General features: G+C 40.9%; 1 protein-coding gene across 3 annotated transcripts in view; it reads left to right on the top strand.

The window, feature by feature from the left end:
• The window catches only part of GBF1 (golgi brefeldin A resistant guanine nucleotide exchange factor 1), a 1,570,387-nt gene that overhangs the window by 8,939 nt on the left and 1,538,449 nt on the right, over positions 1–22,999 (top strand). For 2 of the 3 annotated variants that reach the window (XM_069240539.1, XM_069240538.1), the window contains exons 2-3: positions 1,737–1,842; positions 16,361–16,427. In XM_069240539.1, the coding sequence (XP_069096640.1) occupies positions 1,747–1,842; positions 16,361–16,427 (163 nt within the window). In that variant the 5' untranslated portion in view covers positions 1,737–1,746. Of the gene's footprint in view, positions 1–1,736; positions 1,843–11,726; positions 11,855–16,360; positions 16,428–22,999 lie in introns of those variants that run through there. The other variant, XM_069240540.1, reaches the window with a different exon arrangement.

Here is a 22,999-nt window from a genome sequence, read left to right as displayed (position 1 = left end):
AGTGATCGCATTCTGCTCTTCCACAAGGAGCATATTGGCACACAAAGTAGTTTTGTTCAGTGTCGGGAACTACAGTGGCAATCGGTGACGTAACGAAACTGGAGGGTGCCCCTTTGCAAAGAACATGGAGGAGCCCCCCCTCTCCAAACTCACTCTGGGCAGGGGCTGTGCTGAAGGGGCCCCCTGGAGGTCGGCTGCAGGGCCTTTGTTATGCCACTGGTGGCAACGTGTGCTTTTAGAGTTCAAAAACCTTTTTTTTTTTTTTTTTTTTGCCAGTGTTTGTTACAATGTTGAGGGCCTGGTAGCTCCCACAACAATAAAAAGTGTTACAAAAGCCATGTCAAAACAAGACATGCATTGATGAAACTAAAAGACTTATAAAAATATGTCGGATCAGTTGGCTTTGTCAGTGTTTGTTTATTTTCATGCTTCCCATAATCGTGTTGAAAATGGTTACACTGATTTTCCATTAGAAATATTTTTGGGAAATACTAGCATGCATTAACATATTTTACTAAATGACACTTCATTTGCATCTAATCAGAGAGCATTCTGGGAGCATTATACTTAGCCTCATAGCCTAAACTTTTCAAACGTGTATACACAGTTTTTTTTTTTTTGTACTGGAACCAACGTCAGTAGTGAAGTGTGACCTTAAAACATTTATTTACAGCACTCACCCTAATAATAAAGGCTTTCACATAATGAACCATAAATACAAGTTCAAACAGCATTATCTTTTGGAAACACATTACCTCAACTGCAGAGAGTTCCACTCTCTGTAAACAGGCAGCCAAAGGGTTTGTGCTGCAGAGGGTTGGGCCTACTTGTCCCAAGGACAAAGTAAACATAACAACTTGTTGCCCTTGACCCCAAACAAGATGTCCCGGGCGTCGGGCGATAGGAATTCCACATCCCTGACTGTAGTATTTGCAGTAATATTATTGTTAAGAAAACTGTGCATGGGGAGGGCGCACGTTATAGTATCAGTGATTGCTTTGTCCCTTTGACCAACTTTCTTATAAATATCTGCAAGGCCTTCCCCATCAATCTCTTCAGAGCTAAAAGGAAAATGCATCTTTTGAGTAACCTAAAAGTTCTCAACCACATAAAATTAAAGCTGATGTTCCCTTCCATGAAGTGCCTCTTCACGAACATGCCATTACCAACAATCAGGAGGAATCATGGAACCACTAGTACTCAATGCTATCTTTGTGTAGCCAGGAAGAATCAATGTATGCTCTTTTGTCCGCGTACAACCCCCTTCCCCCATAGACTACTGGTGAAATGATTGATATTGAAATTGTGAAGTTCACTGTGTCAAGGCTAGGGGATGTCCTTGTAACTACATATGGATAAAAAACACCGTAGCAAGTAAATTATGTGATATGTCCTGACCAGTAGAGTTCCTTGTAACCACTGCTCTTTACACACAATCTTTGTAATGGTTGTCTTTCCATATTGCGGTTTGAAAAATCCCTAAAGTTGCAATCTGTAGAATACATTTTGTTGTGCCTGCATGTCTCCTTTTTGTTTAGTCATTTCTTTCTTATTAATGCCTCTTTTCCAGTAAGTACCTGCACATTTGTTTACCAGTGCAGAAACTCTCTCTTCTCTTGTATTTACCAGATCCAGATTTAGTTAACTAAACAATTGTATTTTGAAACAGTAGGCACATTTTTGAAAAATAAACCTGTAAACGTCTCCCTAATTTTGGGTTTTATTTTTGTTCCTAGTGTTGAGAGGATGGTGGATAAAAATATTTATGTTGTTCAGGGAGAAATCAGCATTGTAGTTGGTGCCATAAAACGAAATTCCAGATGGAGCACTCGCACCCCTATGGTAGGTAAAACTTGTGTTTTATGTTCAGAATAGTTGTTGAATGTTGACATGCAATTTTCTGAGGTACAGTACTAGAGGCATGAACTTTTTGATGTGGTGTAGCTGCCATTTTTTCCAGCATTCCAGCCAATACAATATTGGTCATGGGGATTTTAAAAATCTCAAGCCATTGATAAACACATTGTTAATGTTACGTCATTTAATAGTATGAACGCTCTGTGTTTGATGTTATCTCTGACATTATTGATTAAAGAATTTAATACATAGCCTTGTCAATGTAGTGGGAAATTGCATATCTAAATATTTTTCTGAAATCCCCGTACTCAGTCAGTGCAAACATAGCATTCTTTATGAAATCCTGTTTCATAAATGATCAAACAAGTCTTATTATTTTCTCATTTTCTATATTGCCTACTCAGCAGCTGACTGTTGGTGTGCCATGTCTTTTTATTGGTTTAATAGTTGAATTTAGGCAATTTCTTTATTGTCCCTATATTACTTTCTCTTCCCCAAGTGTGTCTGACGAGAAGTATTGTGTCGTGCACCTGACCTTTATAAAATTTCATGTATGTCCATGAAATTTTATATTATTTTAACTTTGAGACGTCAATATTCTTACATATTGCCTTAAAATAGGCTCCTTCTATTTAATAAACTTGTTTGTCATTAATCTGCTTTGAAATATTCCTAAAATACACCTATTATATTCTTAATTTAGTTAAACCTCTTTAAGACACCTGTATATATGTATTGTACTTTAAATATATTACACCTACTATCAAATGTGCTTTCACACCAAACCACCCAGAAATGTCTTTTTCACTGTGAGACAGAACCTATGGAGAGCCTAACAGCCCTGCTGCTAACTTAGGGCCCCGTGCATTGGTATGGGCAACACATTTATACATTACAGGGACTACCCTTCCATCAGTAGTTCACAGTGGATCCAACAGCAAATACTGTAAGCAGGACCTATTCCTATCCTCTGTACAAAGTATCCACATTTGAAAGAGATTGAGAAAAGATAACAGTGGTTCTCATTAGAGTGAAAAAATGCGAAAGTTATCCGATCCTAAGCTGAAGCTATTGGTTGAGCAGGTGACATGGCAACTTGGCAGTCTCATGGCCCTACTGAACTTAAAACCCCACTTAAAACCCACACTTGTCTGCAGAAGGAGAAAAATCAAAAGAACTGCCTTCCTTTTTCGATACAGTAGACACAAAAATGTTTCCTTAGGTAAATAAGTTGCATCTTTCCTTCAGAATTGCTGCAATGTAATCAGAACAGCCCATCCAACAGAGAGGCAAATCTAATTTCTCCTAGGATCAATGGTATCCTGCTTCTTCCTAGTACCAAATGCATGGCTGAACATCAGACCCCTGCAACTATGTCTGAAGGATCAGTGGGACCAGCTCTGATGAAAATGGGAAGACAAACTGACCCTAACAATGCGTGTAGGAAAGTACCCTCTTTTTGGCATGTTACCCCCAATTTCTGCCTGATGTCCGTGTGTTCGACTGTCATTGGGATCCTTCTAACCAGGACTTATGCACTCTCTCCTTTAAATTTTGTCACTGCATACTGGTAACCCAGTATTTCATCCCAAATTGGCATACTGGTCACCCCTTATAAGTCCCTAGTATATGGTACACAGGGCATTGGGGTTCCATGGGATCCCTATGGGCTGCAGCATTTCTTTTGCCACCCATAGGGAGCCCATACGAAGGCTTCTACAGGACTGCCATTGCAGCCTGTGTGAAATGGTGCATGCACCCTTTCACTGCCATTTTACACTGCACCAGGTCACTTATAAGTCACCTGTATACAAGGCCTTCCAACCCTGAAAGCTGGGTGCAGAGTACCTGTGTGTGAGGGGCGTCCCTGCACTAGCAGAGGTGCCCCCACGTGGTCCAGGACCACTTTACAGGACTTCGTGAGTGCGGGGATGCCATTTTACGCGTGCACTGTACTACCTATGTACAGCTTCACAATGGTAACTCCGAATATGGCAATGTTTGGTATAAAAAAATGTTTGAATCCATACCAAAAGGCTTTTACAAGCATTGGGTGTATGATTCCATTCACTCTGGGGGTTCCTTAGAGGACCCCCAGTACTGCCATAACAGCCTTCTGAGGTTTTCCAGGCAGCCCCAGCTGCTGCCACCTCAGACAGGTTTCTGACCTCCTGTCCAAGCAGCTCGTGCCCAGGAAGGCAGAACAAAGCATTTCCTTTGGGAGAGGGGTGTTACACCCTCTCCCCTTGGAAATAGGAGTTACAGGCATGGAAGGGGTAGCCTCCCAGAGCCTGCAAAAATGCTTTGAAGGGCACAGCTGGTGCCCTCCTTGCATAATCCAGTCTACACTGTTTCAGGGACCCCCAGTTCCTGCTCTGGCGTTAAACTGAACAAAGGAAAGGGGAGTGACCACTCCCCTGTCCATCACCACCCCAGGGGTGGTCCACAGAGCTCCCCCAGAGTGTCCCTGGGTTTTGCCATCTTGGATTCCAAGATGGCAGGGCACTCTGGGAGCCTCTGAGTGGCCAGTGCCAGCAGGTGATGTCCGAACCCTCCCCTGATAGGTGCTTACCTGGTTAGGTGACCAGCCCCCCTTTCAGGGCCATTTAGGGTCCCTCTCTTGGGTGGTTCTTCGCATTCGGATTGCAAGTCTCCAGCAGGAACTCTCTGCATCCTTTATTTCACATTCTTACCAAAGAAACAGCATCTGGACCCTCCAGGAACTCTACAACTGCAACAAAGAAGCAAAGATGTCTTCTGCAACATTGTATCTTCAGCTCCTGCCTACAACTGTTTCCCGGTCGTTCCTCCTCAGAGGACAGCCAGTCTTCAGCCTGCACCAGAAGAACGAAGGAATCTCCCTTGAAGTGAAGGAGTCTCTTCCCTGCTACAGCAGGCACCCCTCTGCTGCGACGACCTGTGGCTTGGGTCCCCTCTCCTGAAGAAGTGCGTGGGTCAAGCAACACGTGTGGTGGACTGAAATAGTCTTGATGGTCCTGATGTCCAGCTATCTTCTTTCTTGTGTTCTTGTTTGTGCTAGGAAAGATGCTGTGATTTACTCCTGCTTTCCTGGGATCTGGGCTAGGTTCTGTTACTTTATTTTCATGTTTTCTAATAATTTCAGTGCCCCTCTACACAGTACACTTGCTTAGGTGGGAAACCGACATTAGCATTTCACTTTCTTAGTATATGGTTTGTGTCCCCCCTAGGCTCATTTCTAACTATGGTGATTTTCACTATTTGCACTGTTTTCTAACTGTTTTTAGAGCTATTTCTTCATAATAGTTTATATACTGTGTATAATACTTACCTCCTAAGGGAGTATAGTCTCGAAGGTATTTTTGGCATTTGTGCCACCAAAATAAAGTAACTTTATTTTTGTAACACTGAGTATTTTCTTTCATGTGTGTGAGTACTGTGTGACTACAGTGGTATTGCATGAGCTTTGCATGTCTCCTAGTTAGGCCTTGGCTGCTCATCCACACTATCCCCTAGAGGGCCTAAGCTGTTAGAACACTACTACATTTCACTAATACGGGATAACTGGACCTGCTATAAGGTGTAAGTACCCTAGGTTGGACTACAAATCAGACCAGCCCCCTACAATGCACACAAAGCAATTTCTCAGCTGGTGGTGTTTTCCAGAAAATCCGGTCAACGGAATGAGTTTCAGCAATAGATCCTAACTCTGAGAATAGTAACAGATGCCTCACTATCAGGTTTGGGTGTTCATTTGGATCACCTTAAGTTTCAAGGCTCTTAGTTTTGGAAGGAACAGACCTTCCACATCAGCTTTTCAAAGTACATCTAGCTCTGAAGGCTTTCCTCCTTCTTTGTTACAAACTCCCTGCTTGTCCAGATGAACAGTACAATGAGAATGCATTATCTGAACAAGAAGAGAGGGATGGGCGTGGTCTAAAGCCCCTGGATGCCCAAACAATCTGGAAACTGCTAGCCTTGAGCAATTTTAGGATTACAGCTGTCCATCAGCCAGGCATCCAGAATGTGCTCACGGACACTCTGAGCAAAACCGTTCAAGAGAACCATGAGTGGGTATTAAACAGCACAGGTTTGCAAATGGAGCAAACAAGAAAGGTCCAGACTTCACTGTACGGTTTTACCAACAAGTCATGTGCCCCGTGGATCAGCCTTTCAGGTAAAGTTTCTTACTCCTTTACTCCCACTCCCATACTGTCATCAGTAATATTCAAACTAGATCACTTGAAAGCTAGAATGATTCTTCTCATTTGAATCGTTGTATTTAATTAAGCCCTTTTGGCTATATGGTCTATGCCATGCTGTTGCCACACCAGTTAGTCGACCTGTGACTAAGCAAACTATACCTGCCTCAATCACCAGAACTTCGTTAGAGTGCACCTTGCACTAGAGAGCCTGATATTTCGAGCCATGACAAGAAATGGTAATCCCAGTGCTCTTTTGAAAAACCCTCTAGATAGGGAGTTGAAAAGAATTGATCCTTTCAGAAAGCGATTGTTTTCTTTGGCCAGTCTGACACTTGGATCTCTTAATGCAGTTTGTTTTCTGGGGAGTTACACCCATGTTCTGTAGGACGTGGCCGGTGAGATCTTTCTGGCTACTCTGTAGGATCTGAAGGCAGCACCAGCCCACACTATACAAGGGGATCCAAAAGCAGTTAAGTATGTGCTTTGAGCTGGACTGGACACTACAGACTGCATCAGCAGATCTGTTTGCACCATTGTTGTCCTTAGGAGACACTCCTGGATGTAATTAACCTGCTTTTCTGAGGATGTCCAAGTGTCCCTAATGGACGACATGTCTTTTGACCACTCCACCCTATTCGGATAAAAGTTTGCTTTGGTGCTAGAACGATTAAAAGTTAGTGGTGCTGCTGCATGATACTTGGGACTGTTATAATCATCTAAGCAGTTTAATCACCAATACAGAACATTCAGAAGCTGTTATAGTTGGCTGATGTATGAACAACACCAGTCCTCCCACATTGAACTGCAGTGACCAACCCAGTCCTTTGGAAGCCAGGCTTTGGCACCAGCAGAAACTGTTCAATATTTCGGTGACACGATTCTTCCAGTTCTTCTTTACCTTCTGTGGCAGCTGCCAAGCCACTTTAGTTTGTCTTTTTGGGCTCTTATAAAGGTTGCATTAGTGATGCTGGTACTGTTTTCTTTACATTGTAGCAAAACAATCAGAAAATAATAGATTAAATAAGTTAATATTTTACAACAGCAGTGTTCCATATTATATTCCTTTATTCTTTGTTGTGATGTTCGGGAACCTACAACCAACATGTGTTTTAACCTTTAGTGAGGGTGATGGGGGTGGTTCTGGATTTTCCAAGGCTGAATAAAATGTTACACAAGTATTAACAGATTAGATTTCACCTGCAGCATAAAAATAGAAAAATGAAACCTCATTTGGCGAAATATGCTTCTCACCTGTTGTTGTGGTAACAACCATAGAGTATCACTCGTTGAAGCACTTCAAATGTGTCTCGATTAAACAATACAGGTTGGAAGAAAAAACATACAGTGAGGGGTGTTTCATGTGACATATTCACACACATGCCTCAAATATTTTAAGAGGGGTCAGATGATTACTATGAATATAGTTTTATATGGCATTAATAAGAAGAAATATTTGCATAATACAAACCTAACTTATGAGTTCATTATATAAGGAATATGGTCATTGAAATAGTGTTTTTGGAAATTCTAAATCCAAGAAATGTAAGTTGTATTAGTAAAAACATTCCTTATTGGGTAGGAAAGGTGCATTGTTAAAAATCAAATAAACAAAAAAATCATATAAAAATGTGTGATGTAAATGTAGGCGGGGAGATGTTGTTATGCCTAGAGGGGACCTCAGTATTAAATTGCAGGGTAAAAAAAAAAAAATCCATAATTTTCTAGGCTCTGTAGTGGGGAAGCATACCTGGTGATGTGGCAGTACGGTACCCCAGAAAGTATTTTTTTTGGTCTAAACGTGGCTCCAAGCCCCAGAACATATAATGATTTTTCCTGCTTTATATTCGGTTACTCCTGGAAGGGGGCGTGAAGTGTGCTTTACGTAGGCAGTCAGTCATATGTGAGGCAGTGATTTGTAATATGGCTGTATAATTTTGTCTTCCTGTAGGCGCCACTAAGCATAGTGCTTTACGATATGTTCAGCGAAGTAACCTGTTAGTTTCTTTTACGAGTAGGGATGAATCACCACTAGGCATACTGTGAAATTACATGCTCTCCTACATTGTTGGGTACTATGCTCAGCAGTCCAAAGACTGAAATCAACCCATGTCATGAGCAGGCCCTGCCACTTGTAGGGTTTGAAATACGTCAACACAATCCTTAATGGAAATCCAGACCAAAACAGGCTTTGAAAAATCCACTCACCCGCCCGCTTTGGCAAGTGTGATTTTATCAGGTCAAGCTATTTTTAGGACCTATTGGTCCTTCCTGGGGCGTGAGCTTGAGCTGGAAAGGAACGGGTGTTCTTTTCATTCAGAAAATGAATGAGCAATAAAGATGCTTTAAATATTGTTTTATCTTGACACAGTTGCGATCTAGTCCAGGACAGAGGTTACATGTCAGTTTGTCATTATACTAAGTGCTGCTTATCGTATCCTGAAAATGGTATTTAGTCTTTTTTTTCTCTTACTACAGTTAGAGGATTTTGTAAAGCGAGCTGTCTGACAATCATTGTGAAACAAAAGGCTATAGGATGTTAGTTTTTTTCAAACACATTTAAATAACTTGTAAATGAATAGTACACATATTCAAAATAGATCTGAAATTACAAATGCATTTTATTGTAATTCAGAAGTGTGAGGCAAAGATTTATATAGGAGCAAAACAAATCAGAACTCTTAACTTGGTGATGTCCAAATGGCAAATATTTGCTGAAACTTGACTTCCAAACACAGGGGTGTGGAATTTTATAAAATATCTACTTGTCCATGGGACAGGTTGCTTTATAAATCTACTTGTCCTGTAAAAAAATCTATTTGTCCCTTTGGTGGCATGTAGTGCTGAGACAAATTATGGTAGCAATCTCATTATGTAAGGGTGCTGATAACAGCCTTTCTGATTGAACCAGGGCTAATAATATAGTAGGGATTGAATATAGGCAATTTCAAGCCCTACTATAGCAATTTAATTATTTTGCCACCTTTCCGCAAATCTACATACTAGGGCTGGAATGCCTTTGGGTCTGTGCAAACCTAGTAAATGCATGTTTTAAGAATTTTCACCTGCGAGTCTCTAATCTTTTCCCCATTGAGAATGGTTGGAAATGTACTCCTGACAAGGGCAGAAGTAGTTCTTCCAGGATTGGGAGAAAAGTGTTTGGAGGGGAAATGAACTTGTAAACGCTCAGCAGATTTTCACATGAGCAAATCTACACATGCATATTTTCTCATGCTAAAATAAAGTTCACAAATATGTAAGATTTCCTGGTCTACTTTAAATTCTTGTGAATTTATGAAGGGCACTAATTCAAAGACATATATCATGGGTGCACTTTTGTGACTTTAAGAATTTGGCCCCCAATTAGGTCTGGCATTAACCAAGACATTTTGTTTTTATTAAAATTCTATTTCTCTCTCTAGCCATCTATATACTGGCTTTACTGTGAGGGACACCACTCTGCTGTTCCACAAGGAGCATATTGGCACACAAAGTAGTTTTGTTCAGTGCCAGGAACTACTATGGCAATGTGTGCTTTGTGTAGACCAAATTATTTTTTTTCTTTTTGTCAATGTGTTACAGTGGTGAGGGCAGCTCCCACAACAAAGTGTTAAAAAAGTCATATCAAAACAAGACACGCATTGACAAAACCAGAAGACTGACCACCAATTTTGGATCAGTTGGCTATGCCAGTGCTTGTTTTTTTTAATGTTTCCCATAATCTTGTTGAAAATGGTTACACTGATTTTCCATTATGAATATTTTTGGAAATACTAGCATGCATCAGTTTACTAAATGATGCCTCGAATAAATACTGCCTAAAATTTCACAGTAATTAAACAAAACAGGTTTTTCCTATATGCATTTTTTTCCCTCAATTTTATTTTGAAAGCAAATAATCAACACACTTGCTTACAAGCTTCTGCAAGCATTTGCATCTAATCCAAAAGCATTCTGGGAGCATTATACATAGCCTCGTATCGTTAAAGTTTTCAAATGTGTACACACCTTTTTTTTTTTTTTTTTTTTTTTTACTGAAACCGCTGTCAGTAATGCAGTGTGACCTTAAATTTATTTTGATTGATCACCCTAATAATAAAGGCTTTCCATTAGTGAACTATAAATACAAGTTTGAACAGCATTAACATAGACATACATATGACCTTTCCTTCAGACAGTTCCCCTCCATGTAAACCGGTAGCCAAAGGGTTTGTGCTGCATTTGGCCAGGCCTACTTGTCCCAAGGACAAAATAAACATAAAAACTTGTTGTCCTTGATCCCAAACAATATGTCCTGGGAGTCGGGCTATAGGAATTCCACACCCCTGAAACATTACTGTTTGTGCACTATATAGGTTCATCGGTAACACTGCATGTCACTTGGAATTTTTGTGGCTGTTTCAATGTAAAATGTGCTGACTGGAAATGACAGCCCGCTACCACTTAATGCTTCAGTTACATAAGTGAAAGTTTTGAACCATGATCTGAGAAACATTCTTGCCCCGCACTGATGACAATGCTGTTAATGAACTAAGAGCAGGGCCAATGGAGTTATGCTAAACAAGACGTCCAAATTATGCTGCAGGGTTGAATAGATTATGCAGCAAAAAAGCTAATTATGCAGCATAATGTAGCACATTTTGCAATAATATTTCGTTATTTTGTCATTTTTAAACTTGGTAAACCTCTCTGGGCATTGGGTGCACCTCATTAGGACTAATTTAACACCCAAATATAGCAATAAGCAATAGAAAGGAGACCAGTCCAGTTTTGGAAAGGGCCTTTTACTGTGCTGCAACACGCCTTTGCATATTTGGCAGCTTTTTCAATCTGCTTGAACTAGAAACAATTTTTTGTTAGAATCTGCAAATTATGCAGAAGATGATAGATTATGTGGCAAGTGCAGCAATTCTATAATTATCCCAAAATTGCTGCTGCCTCACAATTGCATAATACCAGTGGCCCTGAGTAAGAGGCACGTCATGGGTCATGTGTATCCTAAATGCAGCTAAATTATTATTATATATGGAGCAAACATTTAGTATATTAAACAAGATTTGTTTGTACAGCAGACATGCTGCACTAACGTATTTAAAGGTGCTGTCATATCTAATAATGAAGAGAATGATGGCTCAGTGAATTCAAATATATGCTTATGATTAAATAATTTTAAACCAGTTTATGGGTCAAGAGCATCACATTTAGGTTGAGTAGATTATTTAAGTCACCAGACCTGCTGGGCTGGTAACGTTTTTGAATTTTCGAGGCCTGCAAAAGGAATATTCACTGGCCCTGTTCACCCAACGATTCTGTGGACTGTCCTTAGAGCGGCTCCAATTAATGTCTTTAGCGTTCTTATCCTTGAGTACATCACCTTGACAGGTGGACCTCAGAACCACTTAAACTGCCACTGTACCATGTGATTCACTGAATATTAAACTGGTATCTCAAATGAACTATGCATTTAGTAGACATTTTTTTTTTTTACATTACAATTGCTTTATTAACCAAGGAACGCTTGAGTTGGATTTTTTTGTATTTTGTGACTTTTTGCACTACTATTATAGCACTATAATCACCTAGCACACTGGTTAACGTTTGTTTTGTACTTAAAACAACCGATGTAAAGAAAGTAATTATCAGATTAATTTATTGCTAATGTTTGTTTAAACATTTTCACTTTAACAGCTTGTTCCTGTCTGTCTGTATTTTATTGAATACACACTGAACAACTCATTCTCAAATTACTGTGTGAACTTTCTCCACTTGGTACAGTGGATTTCAAACAATTGCGGAATCTTGTGACAAAGTATATGGTTAGTAGAAAGTCACTCATAAATATTCCTTAAGTTTTTATAGTAAGATGTATCAGAATATAGTGATGTGATTGGCTGATATTGTTTTCACTATCTACAGGAATTACTGGGGGAATGGTGAGTAATTATTGTGAGAAAAGGCCTCTCTTTGACATTGTTAGCCCCCACTTTTTGCCTGGTATGTGATGTAGCCTAGAAGTTGTCAGTGCCCAGGGCCCCTGCTAACGAGGTTCACTGGGTCAGAGCTCTTTTCCCTAACCTGTTGTGGTGCATTGTAACAAGTGGCAACACCTTCAGCTGCCACTATAAGTCCCTAGTAAATGGTACCTAGGGCCTGGGGTACTAAGAGTAGAGGGCAGCAGCACTGATTGTGCCATCCTCTTGGGCCATGCACCCAGTCCTACTATTGATTGCTCTGGTGCAAACCTAAAACACAAACTCGACGTGGCACCCTGCCTGTGTGCCCTGTCCACTATACACTGCATGCGCTATGTGTAAGACACCCCTCTGTCAGGCCTTCCAGCCCTAAAGCAGGGTGCACTATACTGTGTGTGAGAGCAAAGCTACATGTGCATTATGCCAAAGCTACATGTGCATTATGCCACCACTGTGTCCTTGCCAAACCTGGGAGATAGAGAGTGAACAGAGCAGCCAGTTTAACACATGTGCTGGGCACTGGTCAGTACTAGTTTCACAGCTACATGATGGCAACTCTGAACACTGGATTTATCATTCTGAGTTGTTTGGATTTATTACCCTCCAGGCCTGCTGCTATCAGTAGATGGCCGCCCCCATTGCAAACCTCCACTTTTGGCAGGGGCAACGATGGGGAAAATCAAACAAAGGGATAGTTATAGTGGCCCTACATAGCATGCATCCACTCCCCCCCCTTTCCCCCCCCCCCCCCCCCCAATCAAGGTGTTGCACGCAAGGTAGGCTCTTTGGCTATTTTCCTTCCATCCAAGATGGAGGAAATTTAAATAATCGGGTGTAGTGAAGTGACCTCTGCCCATTGGAAGTGGTCACTTAGCGGGTGTAGTCATCCTAAGATAGACCTATCACTACTACGTTGCCCCTAAAATGCCCACAAAATACAGAATTTGGTGGGCATACCTAGAAATCAGATTCGACGGACAGAGAAGACCAGCACCAAGAAGATCCAAGGCATGAGAACTGTGGACCTGCTGCACATTTTCTTGAACTGTGCCAATACCCTGGGTATTGGTCCCCTAGTTTCGGATAGCTGCAAAAACAGCCCAGCCAGGACTGTAAAAGAACCAGGAGGAAGCCACAGTTGAGGGACTTCAGAAACAACCCGAACCTCCCGCCAGAGTACCCCTGTTGTCCTGCAAATGGCCTTGAACTAACCTACCTCCTGGCTCTGAGGGCATCCTTGTGCACAGCTCCTGGCTCACCAATTTGCTCTGTACCCAACCGCCCTGTGACCTGTGCCCTGCACCAAGGATGCAGCTGTGTTCCAGCGGTGCCCCCCCCTAGACACTCTAAGGGGACCCCAGGATTCACCTTTAAACTTTCCTGTGCAGTGCTTTTCCAAGTGGTTCCCAGCAGTGGCCCTGCACCAGCTCCAGAGACTGTTTCCCACTGCTCCTGCCAGAGCCGGAGCTGCCAGAACTTTTCCAGCTGGCACAGTGTTCCCACCGACTGCCTCGACCAACCCGCAAAAGAACTTGGTAAACCTAGTGTACGCTTTTTATATGCATTTTTAAAGGTTATCCTCCATTGATTCCTATGGTGTGTAATTACACACAAGGCCATTTTTTATTAAACTTCAAAAATTCATATCTCAAAGTACTTAACCAATTTTGATGAACTTGGTCTTAAAATTTTCATAATTTTATTTTATTTTTATAAATCGTTCTCAAGTTATTCCTTTGAGTGTGTGAGTTGCAAGACTGATGCTGTGAGTACAACAAATGTTTTGCACTTCTCCAAGACTGGCCTAACTGCTCAACCAAGCTACCATAAAAATTAGAACTTTAGGTGGTCTAGTTTTTACTCCTCTAAACCAATGTGTGGTTGCCTGGACCCCCTGCACAGTGTGCCTAGCTTTGCACACTACATAGGCCAGCCTCCTACATTTCTGGGTTGTCTTCTTTCATCCAGAAGTGAATCTCAGCATCCTTGATGAGTCCACATCGGACTGTGTCAACCTGTAGTATAAGCTCCCTTTCCCGTTGGTACTTTTAGTTCCTTATTCTTAATTTATTTTTCAAGGAATTGATTGGTGATATTCCAGCCCAAAAAATAAGAAGGTCAGGTTGGGGCCATGGAGTCTTAAGTATTGATCAGTCAGTGGTATTCCCGGCTCTGACTTGTGTGTATTTCTATAGTGTTATTGAAATCTGGTTTTCTGATCATCTAATTTTGCTTCCAGCATTGATCATATATATAAAGTATGTTTTGTTGCAATTTATTCACTGCTTAATTGGTATTCTGGTGTTGCTGTTGAATTCCAATATCCTGAGTTTGTTTTGTCCTAATTTGCATATGGCACAATTTGGGCCTGTATCGAACCAGGTAGGTTTGTCAAGAAAGGTTGTTTTTATGTTTCTTTGCTCTATAAAGTCTGACCAGCTTAGTTCTTACTTACGACTGTTGTCTTGTTGAAAGCCCATCTAAAGGTTTTTATTGAAATATTGACACTGTTGGACAGATTGGACATCAGATTCCTTATTAGTAAATGCCCATGTTCGTCAATACTTGACGAATTCAGTGACACCAATTGTGATAGTTGGTTAAAAATCTGGTGCTTTTTTAATGGATTTGTTTACCTCTGAAATAAGGTCTCTGTGATTAACTTTCATGGTTTCTCCTTTCCAGTTGTGTTCTTTTATATTGTGTCTGTTTGAGTCTCATTAGTTCCTAAGTTGTTTGTTTTGTAGTTTTCCTCTTGACTACAGTTTCTCTTAGTAGGTCCCCTCTTGGGATATTTTGTATGATGGTGGATGGATGGTAGCTGTTGGCCTGTAATACTGAATTTGCTGCAGTGTCTTTTCTGTGTGGGGTAGTTTGTATGTAGTTGTCCTTAATGTAGATAGTGAGATCCAAAAAATATGCCTGGATGTTTGAAAATTTTGAAGTTGTTTATGTTCCATTTGTTTGAGTCGATCAATTAGAGTTAGGTTTTTAGGCTTTCAGTTGATCTTTGACAGGTGCAAGTAAGTCATCTATGTAAAATCCCCAAAAGATGTGTGGAATAAAGTTTGGAAACTGATCTGCCCATAGCTGCATTTTTTTTTTTTTAAACTTCACCCATTAGTATGCAGAAATAGGTGGAAGTGAATTTGGCTCCCATAGCAGCCCCCTGTGTTTCAACAAGTTGAAGTAAAGCATTTCTGATATCGTAGTTTTTTTTTTTTTAATTCCAAGCACTATACTGATGTGACATATTCAACAGTGTTGTCTACTATTTGTATCCCATGTTCGTGTTGTATAAGTGTGTAAAGACTCACTAGATCTAGTAGATGTAGTCCTGTTGCCAATCGATATTATCCAGTTTTCAGAGCATGCCCATTGTGTCCCTTGCATAGGACAGTAGATTTTTCATCAAAGTTTGTAAATGTTCCTCTATCTATCTCTTCTCTTAAGCCTGAACAAATTGAGTGTATGCCTGCTAGTATTGGTCGGCCTTGGCAAAGGAAGCATTTTTTCATGAATTTTGGGAGAAGTCTTCTTTGAGGAGAAGGTCCCTTCTACTACGCGGTTCAGAAGGAATTCTTTGGGCTGACTCCCCTATCCAGACACTCTACCTTTTTGAAGGTACTGCTGTGTTATCTATTCTAAAGGGGCAGAATCTGCAAGTAGCGGTATCCATCATAAAAACAAGTTACTTCAGTAACATACTTTATAGTCCGTACAATAACCAAAGATTACTTACAACCCTCTCTCCTCTCTGTGTGGAGTTGCTTCACATTTAAAAAGTCCCAAATTACAGATTCCACACATTGTCTCTGGCGTTTTGTTCTACACACTGCTTCTAGAGTGTGGAAGGAGAAAGGTTAAAGAAACTGGTTTAAGCATGCAGAGGTAATGCTTATTTTCAGCTCCATCACTTCTGGTTTGGTAAGAAGTCAACTCTGCTTCCTGTGGCACCAACTACCGGCTTTTCGCAACATTGGCCAAGAATTTGATGGGCTACTTTGAAGTATGTTAAAGGTGAGGAATCAGCAGTTGGTGTCAACCAGAAAGAATGTTACCAAACTTAAGTAACCTGTTCTTTTCTTTAGTTGTACATAGTTTCTTTATCCAAATTCTAGACTCTGCTTGTGGTATTGTGGCAGATGTTTTGGGAACATGCCTGAAAGACTTAAAGCATGTAGGGATTTTTTGAATTCTTAGCTCTCCTGGTCTGAAGTACAGAACTTTTGAAATCTTTGTATTTGTCCTAGGTGTGAGGGTCTTGCACATAAGGTCTTAAGGATAGGAATGAAAATATGTTTCAGTGGATGTTCTCAGTTAATTGTTTGATTCAATTATTATTTATAGGATGAAGAACAGGATCATTTATTGCATAGCTTCAGCCAGTTAAAGGACATTTTGAATAATATAACAGGTAAGTTACACTTGTATTGAATTGGGGAGAGCAATTCATAGTTTCTCCTATGTACATATAAGCACTTTTGCTAAGTGATAGTTCTTTATTCTCGATAAACACAGATATATGTATCTTTAAAACAGATATTAAACTGCTCCACATTTAATAATATATATTGTGAAATTATGTTTGAACTTACTTTTTTTTTTGTGACTAGTTTCTTGCAGCATTGCACAACTATGATCAGTACTTTCCGAATTTGATTGCTAGACATTGAAAACTTTGAAATGTATGACCTTTTTAATTATTGATCACAGCTGAGAACACTTCAGTGCATATGCCCCCTACTCACTCACATTTGTTTATGCCAGTTACTGCAGATTGATAACAAATAATTATTTTTTCCATGGTATCCGCTTCAGTACTTTCTTCTGCTACTTCAATTTGATAGTCTTTGCTTAGAGAAACTAAAGGTTGCAGCCAAAAAATGTGAAAAGTAAATGACAGATGACTACATATGGGGCTCCATGCAAATCGTCTGCTCTTGCCTACTGTATGCTGGAGAAGGTTACTGTTTCTGCCAATAGCCATCCATATCACAGGGGTGTGGAATTTATTAAAATATCTACTTGTCCACGGGACAGGTTGCTTCTCAAATCTACTTGTCCTGTAAAAAGATCTACTTGTCCCTTTGGTGCCATGTAGTGTGGCGCCAAATTATAGCAGCAATCTCATTATGTAAGAGCTCTGATAATAGCCTCTCTGATTATGCCAGGGCTACTACCATAGTAGGGCTTGAATACTTGCAGTTTCAATCCCTACTGTAGCAATTTCCTTATTTTTCCACCTTTCTGCAGATCTGCATACTGGGGCTGGAGGAAGCAGAAAGCAATAGTTCCAGGGCTGGAATGCCTTTGAGTCTGCAAACCTACTAACCTGCATGTTTTAAAGATTTTCACCAGCTTCTCTCTAATATTTTCCCATAATAAGAAAGGGTGGACATTTACTCCTGACAATGGCAGGATTAGAACTTCTTCCAGGGTTGGGAAGAAAGTGGCTGGAGGGAAAATGAACTTGCAAATGCTCAATAGATTTTCACATGAGCAAATCTACACATGTGTATTTACCCATGCTAAAATACAGTTCACAAATATTTTATAGGGGTACGACATATACCATGGGTGCACTTTTGTGACTTTCTTTAATAATTTGGGGCCACATGTAGGTAGGTTCAGATTTGTGACCCGCAAATTGCGAGTCGCAAATCCGAATGTAGGATGGTGTCCCTGACACCATCTGTGATTCGCAAGGGCTTCGCAAATGCACACCTCATGAATAATCATGAGGTGGGTCGCAATTTGCGACCCCCTTGCGAATGGCGGCCTCACAGGGATGGTGGCCTGCTGGAGACAGCAGACCACCATGTCTGTGACTGCTTTTCAATAAAGCAGTTTTTTGTAATGCAGCCCGTTTTCCTTAAAGGAAAACGAGATGCATTACAAAAACGAAAAATGAAACGCAGAGCAGGACCACTGCCTGCTCTGAAAAAATGTTTACAGTGACATTCACAATGGGGAAGGGGTCCCAGGGGGACCCCTTCCCTTTTGTGAAAGTGTTAGCATCCATTTGAAATGGGTGCAAACTGCCATTGGTTTGCGCCCGCATTCGCAAAACAATCCTATGTTGCACTGCGAGTCACAATTAGGAAGGGAACACCCCTTCCTAATTGCGAGTCGCAAACCCGTTTTGCGATTCGGTAACCAGGTTACCGAATCGCAAAACTGGGTTTGTGCATCGCAATGTGCTTTTTGCACGTCGCAAACAGCGAAAGTCGCTGTTTGCGACATGCAAAAAGCTACCTGACATGACATGTGGGTCTTGGTCCCTAATTAGGTCTGGTGTTAACAAAGACATTTTGTTTTTATTAAACTTCTATTTCTCTCTCTTTCGGCTGGTTTTACTGTGAGTGATCGCATTCTTCTCTTCCACAAGGAGCATATTGGCACACAAAGTAGTTTTGTTCAGTGTCAGGAACTACAGTGGCAATCAGTGACGTAACGAAACTGGAGGGTGCCCCTTTGCAAAGAACATGGAGGAGCCCCCTCTCCAGACTCACTCAGGGCAGGTGCTGTGCTGAAGGGGCCCCCTGGAGGGCGGCTGCGGGGCCTTTGTTATGCCACTGGTGGCAACATGTGCTTTTAGAGTTCAAAAACGTTTTGGTTTTTTTTTGCCAGTGTTTGTTACAATGTTGAGGGCCTGGTAGCTCCCACAACAATAAAGTGTTACAAAAGCCATGTCAAAACAAGACACGCATTGATGAAGCTAAAAGACTTATAAAAATATGTCAGATCAGTTGGCTTTGTCAGTGTTTGTTTATTTTCATGCTTCCCATAATCGTGTTGAAAATGGTTACACTGATTTTCCATTAGAAATATTTTTGGGAAATACTAGCATGCATCAAAACATTTTACTAAATGACACTTCATTTGCATATAATCGGAGAGCATTCTGGGAGCATTATACTTAGCCTCATAGCCTAAACTTTTCAAACATGTGTATACACGTTTTTTTTGTTTTTGTACTGGAACCAACGTCAGTAGTGAAGTGTGACCTTAAAACATTTATTTACAGCACTCACCCTAATAGTGAAGGTTTTCAAATAATGAACCATAAATACAAGTTCGAACAGCATTATCTTTTGGAAACACATTACCTCAACTGCAGAGAGTTCCACTCTCTGTAAACAGGCAGCCAAAGGGTTTGTGCTGCAGGGGGTTGGGCCTACTTGTCCCAAGGACAAAGTAAACATAAAAACTTGTTGCCCTTGACCCCAAACAAGATGTCCCGGGCGTCGGGCGATAGGAATTCCACATCCCTGATATCACTTCTGTAAGAGACTACCTCTCTGTTTTTAGGGTTTTAGGAAGCATTTAGCCACCATGAGTGCTCAGCAGCATGGGACAAAGCTTCTGTCTTCAGCTTCATTAATTGCTCCCTGGTATATTCATCTATAGATCTTCCAATGCAATTTAACAACTTCATTTTACTCCTTGTAGTTATAATAATCCCAAAGAGTTTTTGAGACTAGGGAAATCAGGTTGTTCTATTGTTACAGGAAAGATGTGCTACAGGAACAATGTAGATGCACAATACAATTTGTGTTTGGAAAGTTGTGCTGCTTATCCTATCAAAAATCTTCAAGGTTCACTCTGGCTTCACTTTAGGTCTTTGTACACACTTCTGCTTTGGATGTCTCCAGGGGTATGTTTAAGCGTGCCAGTTCATAACAGCTGTCTCTGATATAAACCAAGAATTGTATTTATCTCCTGATGAGATTCAAGCATTTGACGAAACTGTCGCTCCCTTCAATGTATATGCATCTTCCTCTAATTATCTCAATCTAAAGCATTCCCTAACAATGTAACCAGCATCAGAATAGTTCATAGCTGTCATTAATAGGCCTTTGCATCAAAGCGGATTGTCTGGAGTGTGTGGTCTGGGATGTCCTTACAGACTGCAGTGAAGGTTGACCTGTGAAAATGTGTTTAGCGCACCGTGTGCAGATGCTGTACTAATAATTTGTCTGAGAGATGAGCATGTTAATCACTGGGAATGATACTGGGGGGGGGGGGGGGTGGAATCACAACTGGTCATAGTTGATAGTTGCGCACCATTTTCTTACCCTTTTGATCTGAAGTGTATGACTTTGGTTTTGGAATACTAACCTCTTAGGACAGCAATAATCCAGGTTGCTCAGTAGTTTGGCATTCTTTGTGTCTAGGTAGTTTTACTGAGTTGAAGCTTGTGTGTGTGAGAGATGTTCTGTATCATATCAGGCCCTGAAAAATCAACTCGCCCACTCGCTATGGCAGTCGTATTTGATCAGGCTGAGCTATTTTTAGAACCTACTCGCCCCTTCTGGCGAGTTGACAAAGAACAGGCGTTCTGTACAGTCACAGTGAAGGAGCAATAAAGACGCCTTTAAATCTTATTATCTTGTCACATTTGCTCTGTGTTCAGAGGTCGAGGTCATAAGTCAGTTTGTCTTCTTACAAATACTTTGCCTTCTGACTGCAGAGTTCCAGGATTTTGTAAGGTGAACTGTCTGACCGGCTAATCTGAGAGTGTGAAATTAAATACTGTAGGGTGTCATGTTTTTCCTAATACACAACATTTAAATAACTAAGTCATCTGCACGAACATTTCAAAATATATTTCCGTAGTTGTAAAAGCCGATTTTTGTACATTGTGTAACGAAAAAAATGTTTGAATAGGATGAAAACAAATCAGAACACATTATATGGTGATGAGCTAATGATAAATATTTTTTCTGAAACCCAATTTTCACAGATTATTGTTAAAGCACTATATGGCTTTATCAGTAAAGCTGCAAGTTAGTGGGAAGGTTTTTGGACACTTCTTGGAAATTTATTGTCTGTAAATGACAGTGCGCTACCACATCCTGCTTTAGTAGTAAATATATTAAAAGTGAGTGTTTAAACAAACTAAGAAACTCTCCCTCCCTGTGTGTTTTTTTACTTATTTATTTTTTTATAATAAACTTTCACATTTACTACATGAACAACGGAAAGATGCACTTATGGTTGCATGCTAATGGAAACATATAAACAAATACAATACAAATGGAATACATCTTAATCTACATAAGCTTTCTTTGCGTAATCTCTGGCTCACAAAAAATAGTGGCCCAACAAGCCAAACAAAAATCTTTTTTTTTTTTTTAACACTCCTGCCCTGATGGCAATGCTATCAGAAACTAAAAGGCAAGTCTTGGATCATGTGCATGCTATACAGTATGTGGGCTAGATTCTTATTATACATGAAGCAAATGTTTAGTCTATTTAATCAAACCAAAGAGTTTTTTTTGTGCAGCAGAAATGCTAAACTCGCATATATGAAGATGCACTTATGTGAGAATGAAGAAAAAGGTGACTTTGTAAAATAAAATATTTGTCAGGATCCCACAATTTGAGACCCGTTTACGGGTCAAGTACATTAGTTACGTTGAGTAGATTATTCAAGTTACTTGACCTCCTGGTCTAGGAATTTTTTAATTATTTTTTTCGAGGCCTGCAAATCTTCTGTTAGATTTGTGTTTGGCAGTTAATTGTGGCCAGCATAACGGGTAGTGACATGATAGCCACCTGAACATCATCCCTCTCCTCTTACATACATGTAAGGGGTCGCTTTATGATAGTGGCATCATAGCTGTAAGGAAATGCCTCATTTTAGAGAAACACCCCCAAACCTTTGGATTGATGCTGCTGTTTGTGTCAACACTGAAAACAACTTAGTCCCCAGTGCTTCCCCCCTCTCCTTCCCCCTCTTTTTGCCAGCATACGTTAATCAAAAGTCCCTACTAAATGGTACCAGGTGTACCTAAGGGCCTGTAAGTTACCTGCTGTGCTGCTTTTGGACTGAAGCACTGATTGAGCCACCACGAACAAGTGTGAAAAAGCACAAGTCCCATTCTGCCATTGCAGTCTCTTACAGTTGTTCATAAACCTCTAACTAGATTTTGCCATTTCAGTCTTTGGCAAAGCCCAACCCATCCTTTTTAATATTTGAGTGACCCCTAAGGTCGACATAATCCACCCTAAAGCCAGGGTTATTGTTAGAAATGGGGTCTTTGGTTGACAGTCAGGTTACCCCCTGTTCAAGCAAGGACCCTCACTCTAGTTAGGATAAAAGAGAATCACCCTCAGCTAACCCCTGCTTACCCCCTTGGTAGCTTGGCAGAGCAGTAGGCTTAACCTCAGAGTGCTGGGCGTAAAGTATTTGTACCAACACACACAGTAACTTAATGAAAACACTACAAAATGACACAACACCAGTTTAGAAAAATAGGAAATATTTATCTAGACAAAACAAGACCAAAACGACAAAAATCCAACATACACAAGTCAAGTTATGATTTTTTTAAGGTTTAAAATAAAAAGAGTCTTTAGGTAGTTGTAACACCACACTAGCGCTGCTAGCGTGAAAAATGTACCTGGTTTGCGTCAAAAATAACCCCGCACGGGCGGTGTGCGTCGAAAGTAACCCTGCACGGCTGTGTGCGTCGAAAACAACTCGGCACGGCGGTGCGCGTTGAAAAAGCCAGCCACACGACGATCCGAAAGTCCCGCGGCGCAGGGTGCGATCTCTCAGCCTCCGTCAGCGATGCTGCGCGTCGTTTCTCCTGCTCCGGGCGTCGGTTTTTCGGTCGCGTTTCCTGCGGCGTCGTTTCTCAGCTGCGGAACCGGCGTCGCGTCGTTTTCTCAGCCGCGATCGGATTCGCGTCGATCTTTTCTCCGCACGGCGCTCGGTGCGTGTATTTTTGTCCTTAGGCTGCCAGCCTCTCCTGTCAGGGTCCCAGGAACTGGAAGGGCACCACAGAGCAGAGTAGGGGTCTCTCCAGAGACTCCAGGTGCTGGCAGGAAGAAGTCTTTGCTATCCCTGAGACTTCAACAACAGGAGGCAAGCTCTACATCAAGCCCTTGGAGATTTCTTCTTCAAGATGGAAGGCACACAAAGTCCAGTCTTTGCCCTCTTACTCTGGCAGAAGCAGCACTGCAGGAAAGCTCCAC

The sequence above is a fragment of the Pleurodeles waltl genome, chromosome 6 (genome assembly GCF_031143425.1).
Source record: "Pleurodeles waltl isolate 20211129_DDA chromosome 6, aPleWal1.hap1.20221129, whole genome shotgun sequence".
NCBI lineage: Eukaryota > Metazoa > Chordata > Amphibia > Caudata > Salamandridae > Pleurodeles > Pleurodeles waltl.
The sequence above is the reverse complement of the archived record's forward strand: the minus strand, read 5'-3'. Positions and strand labels throughout refer to the sequence as shown.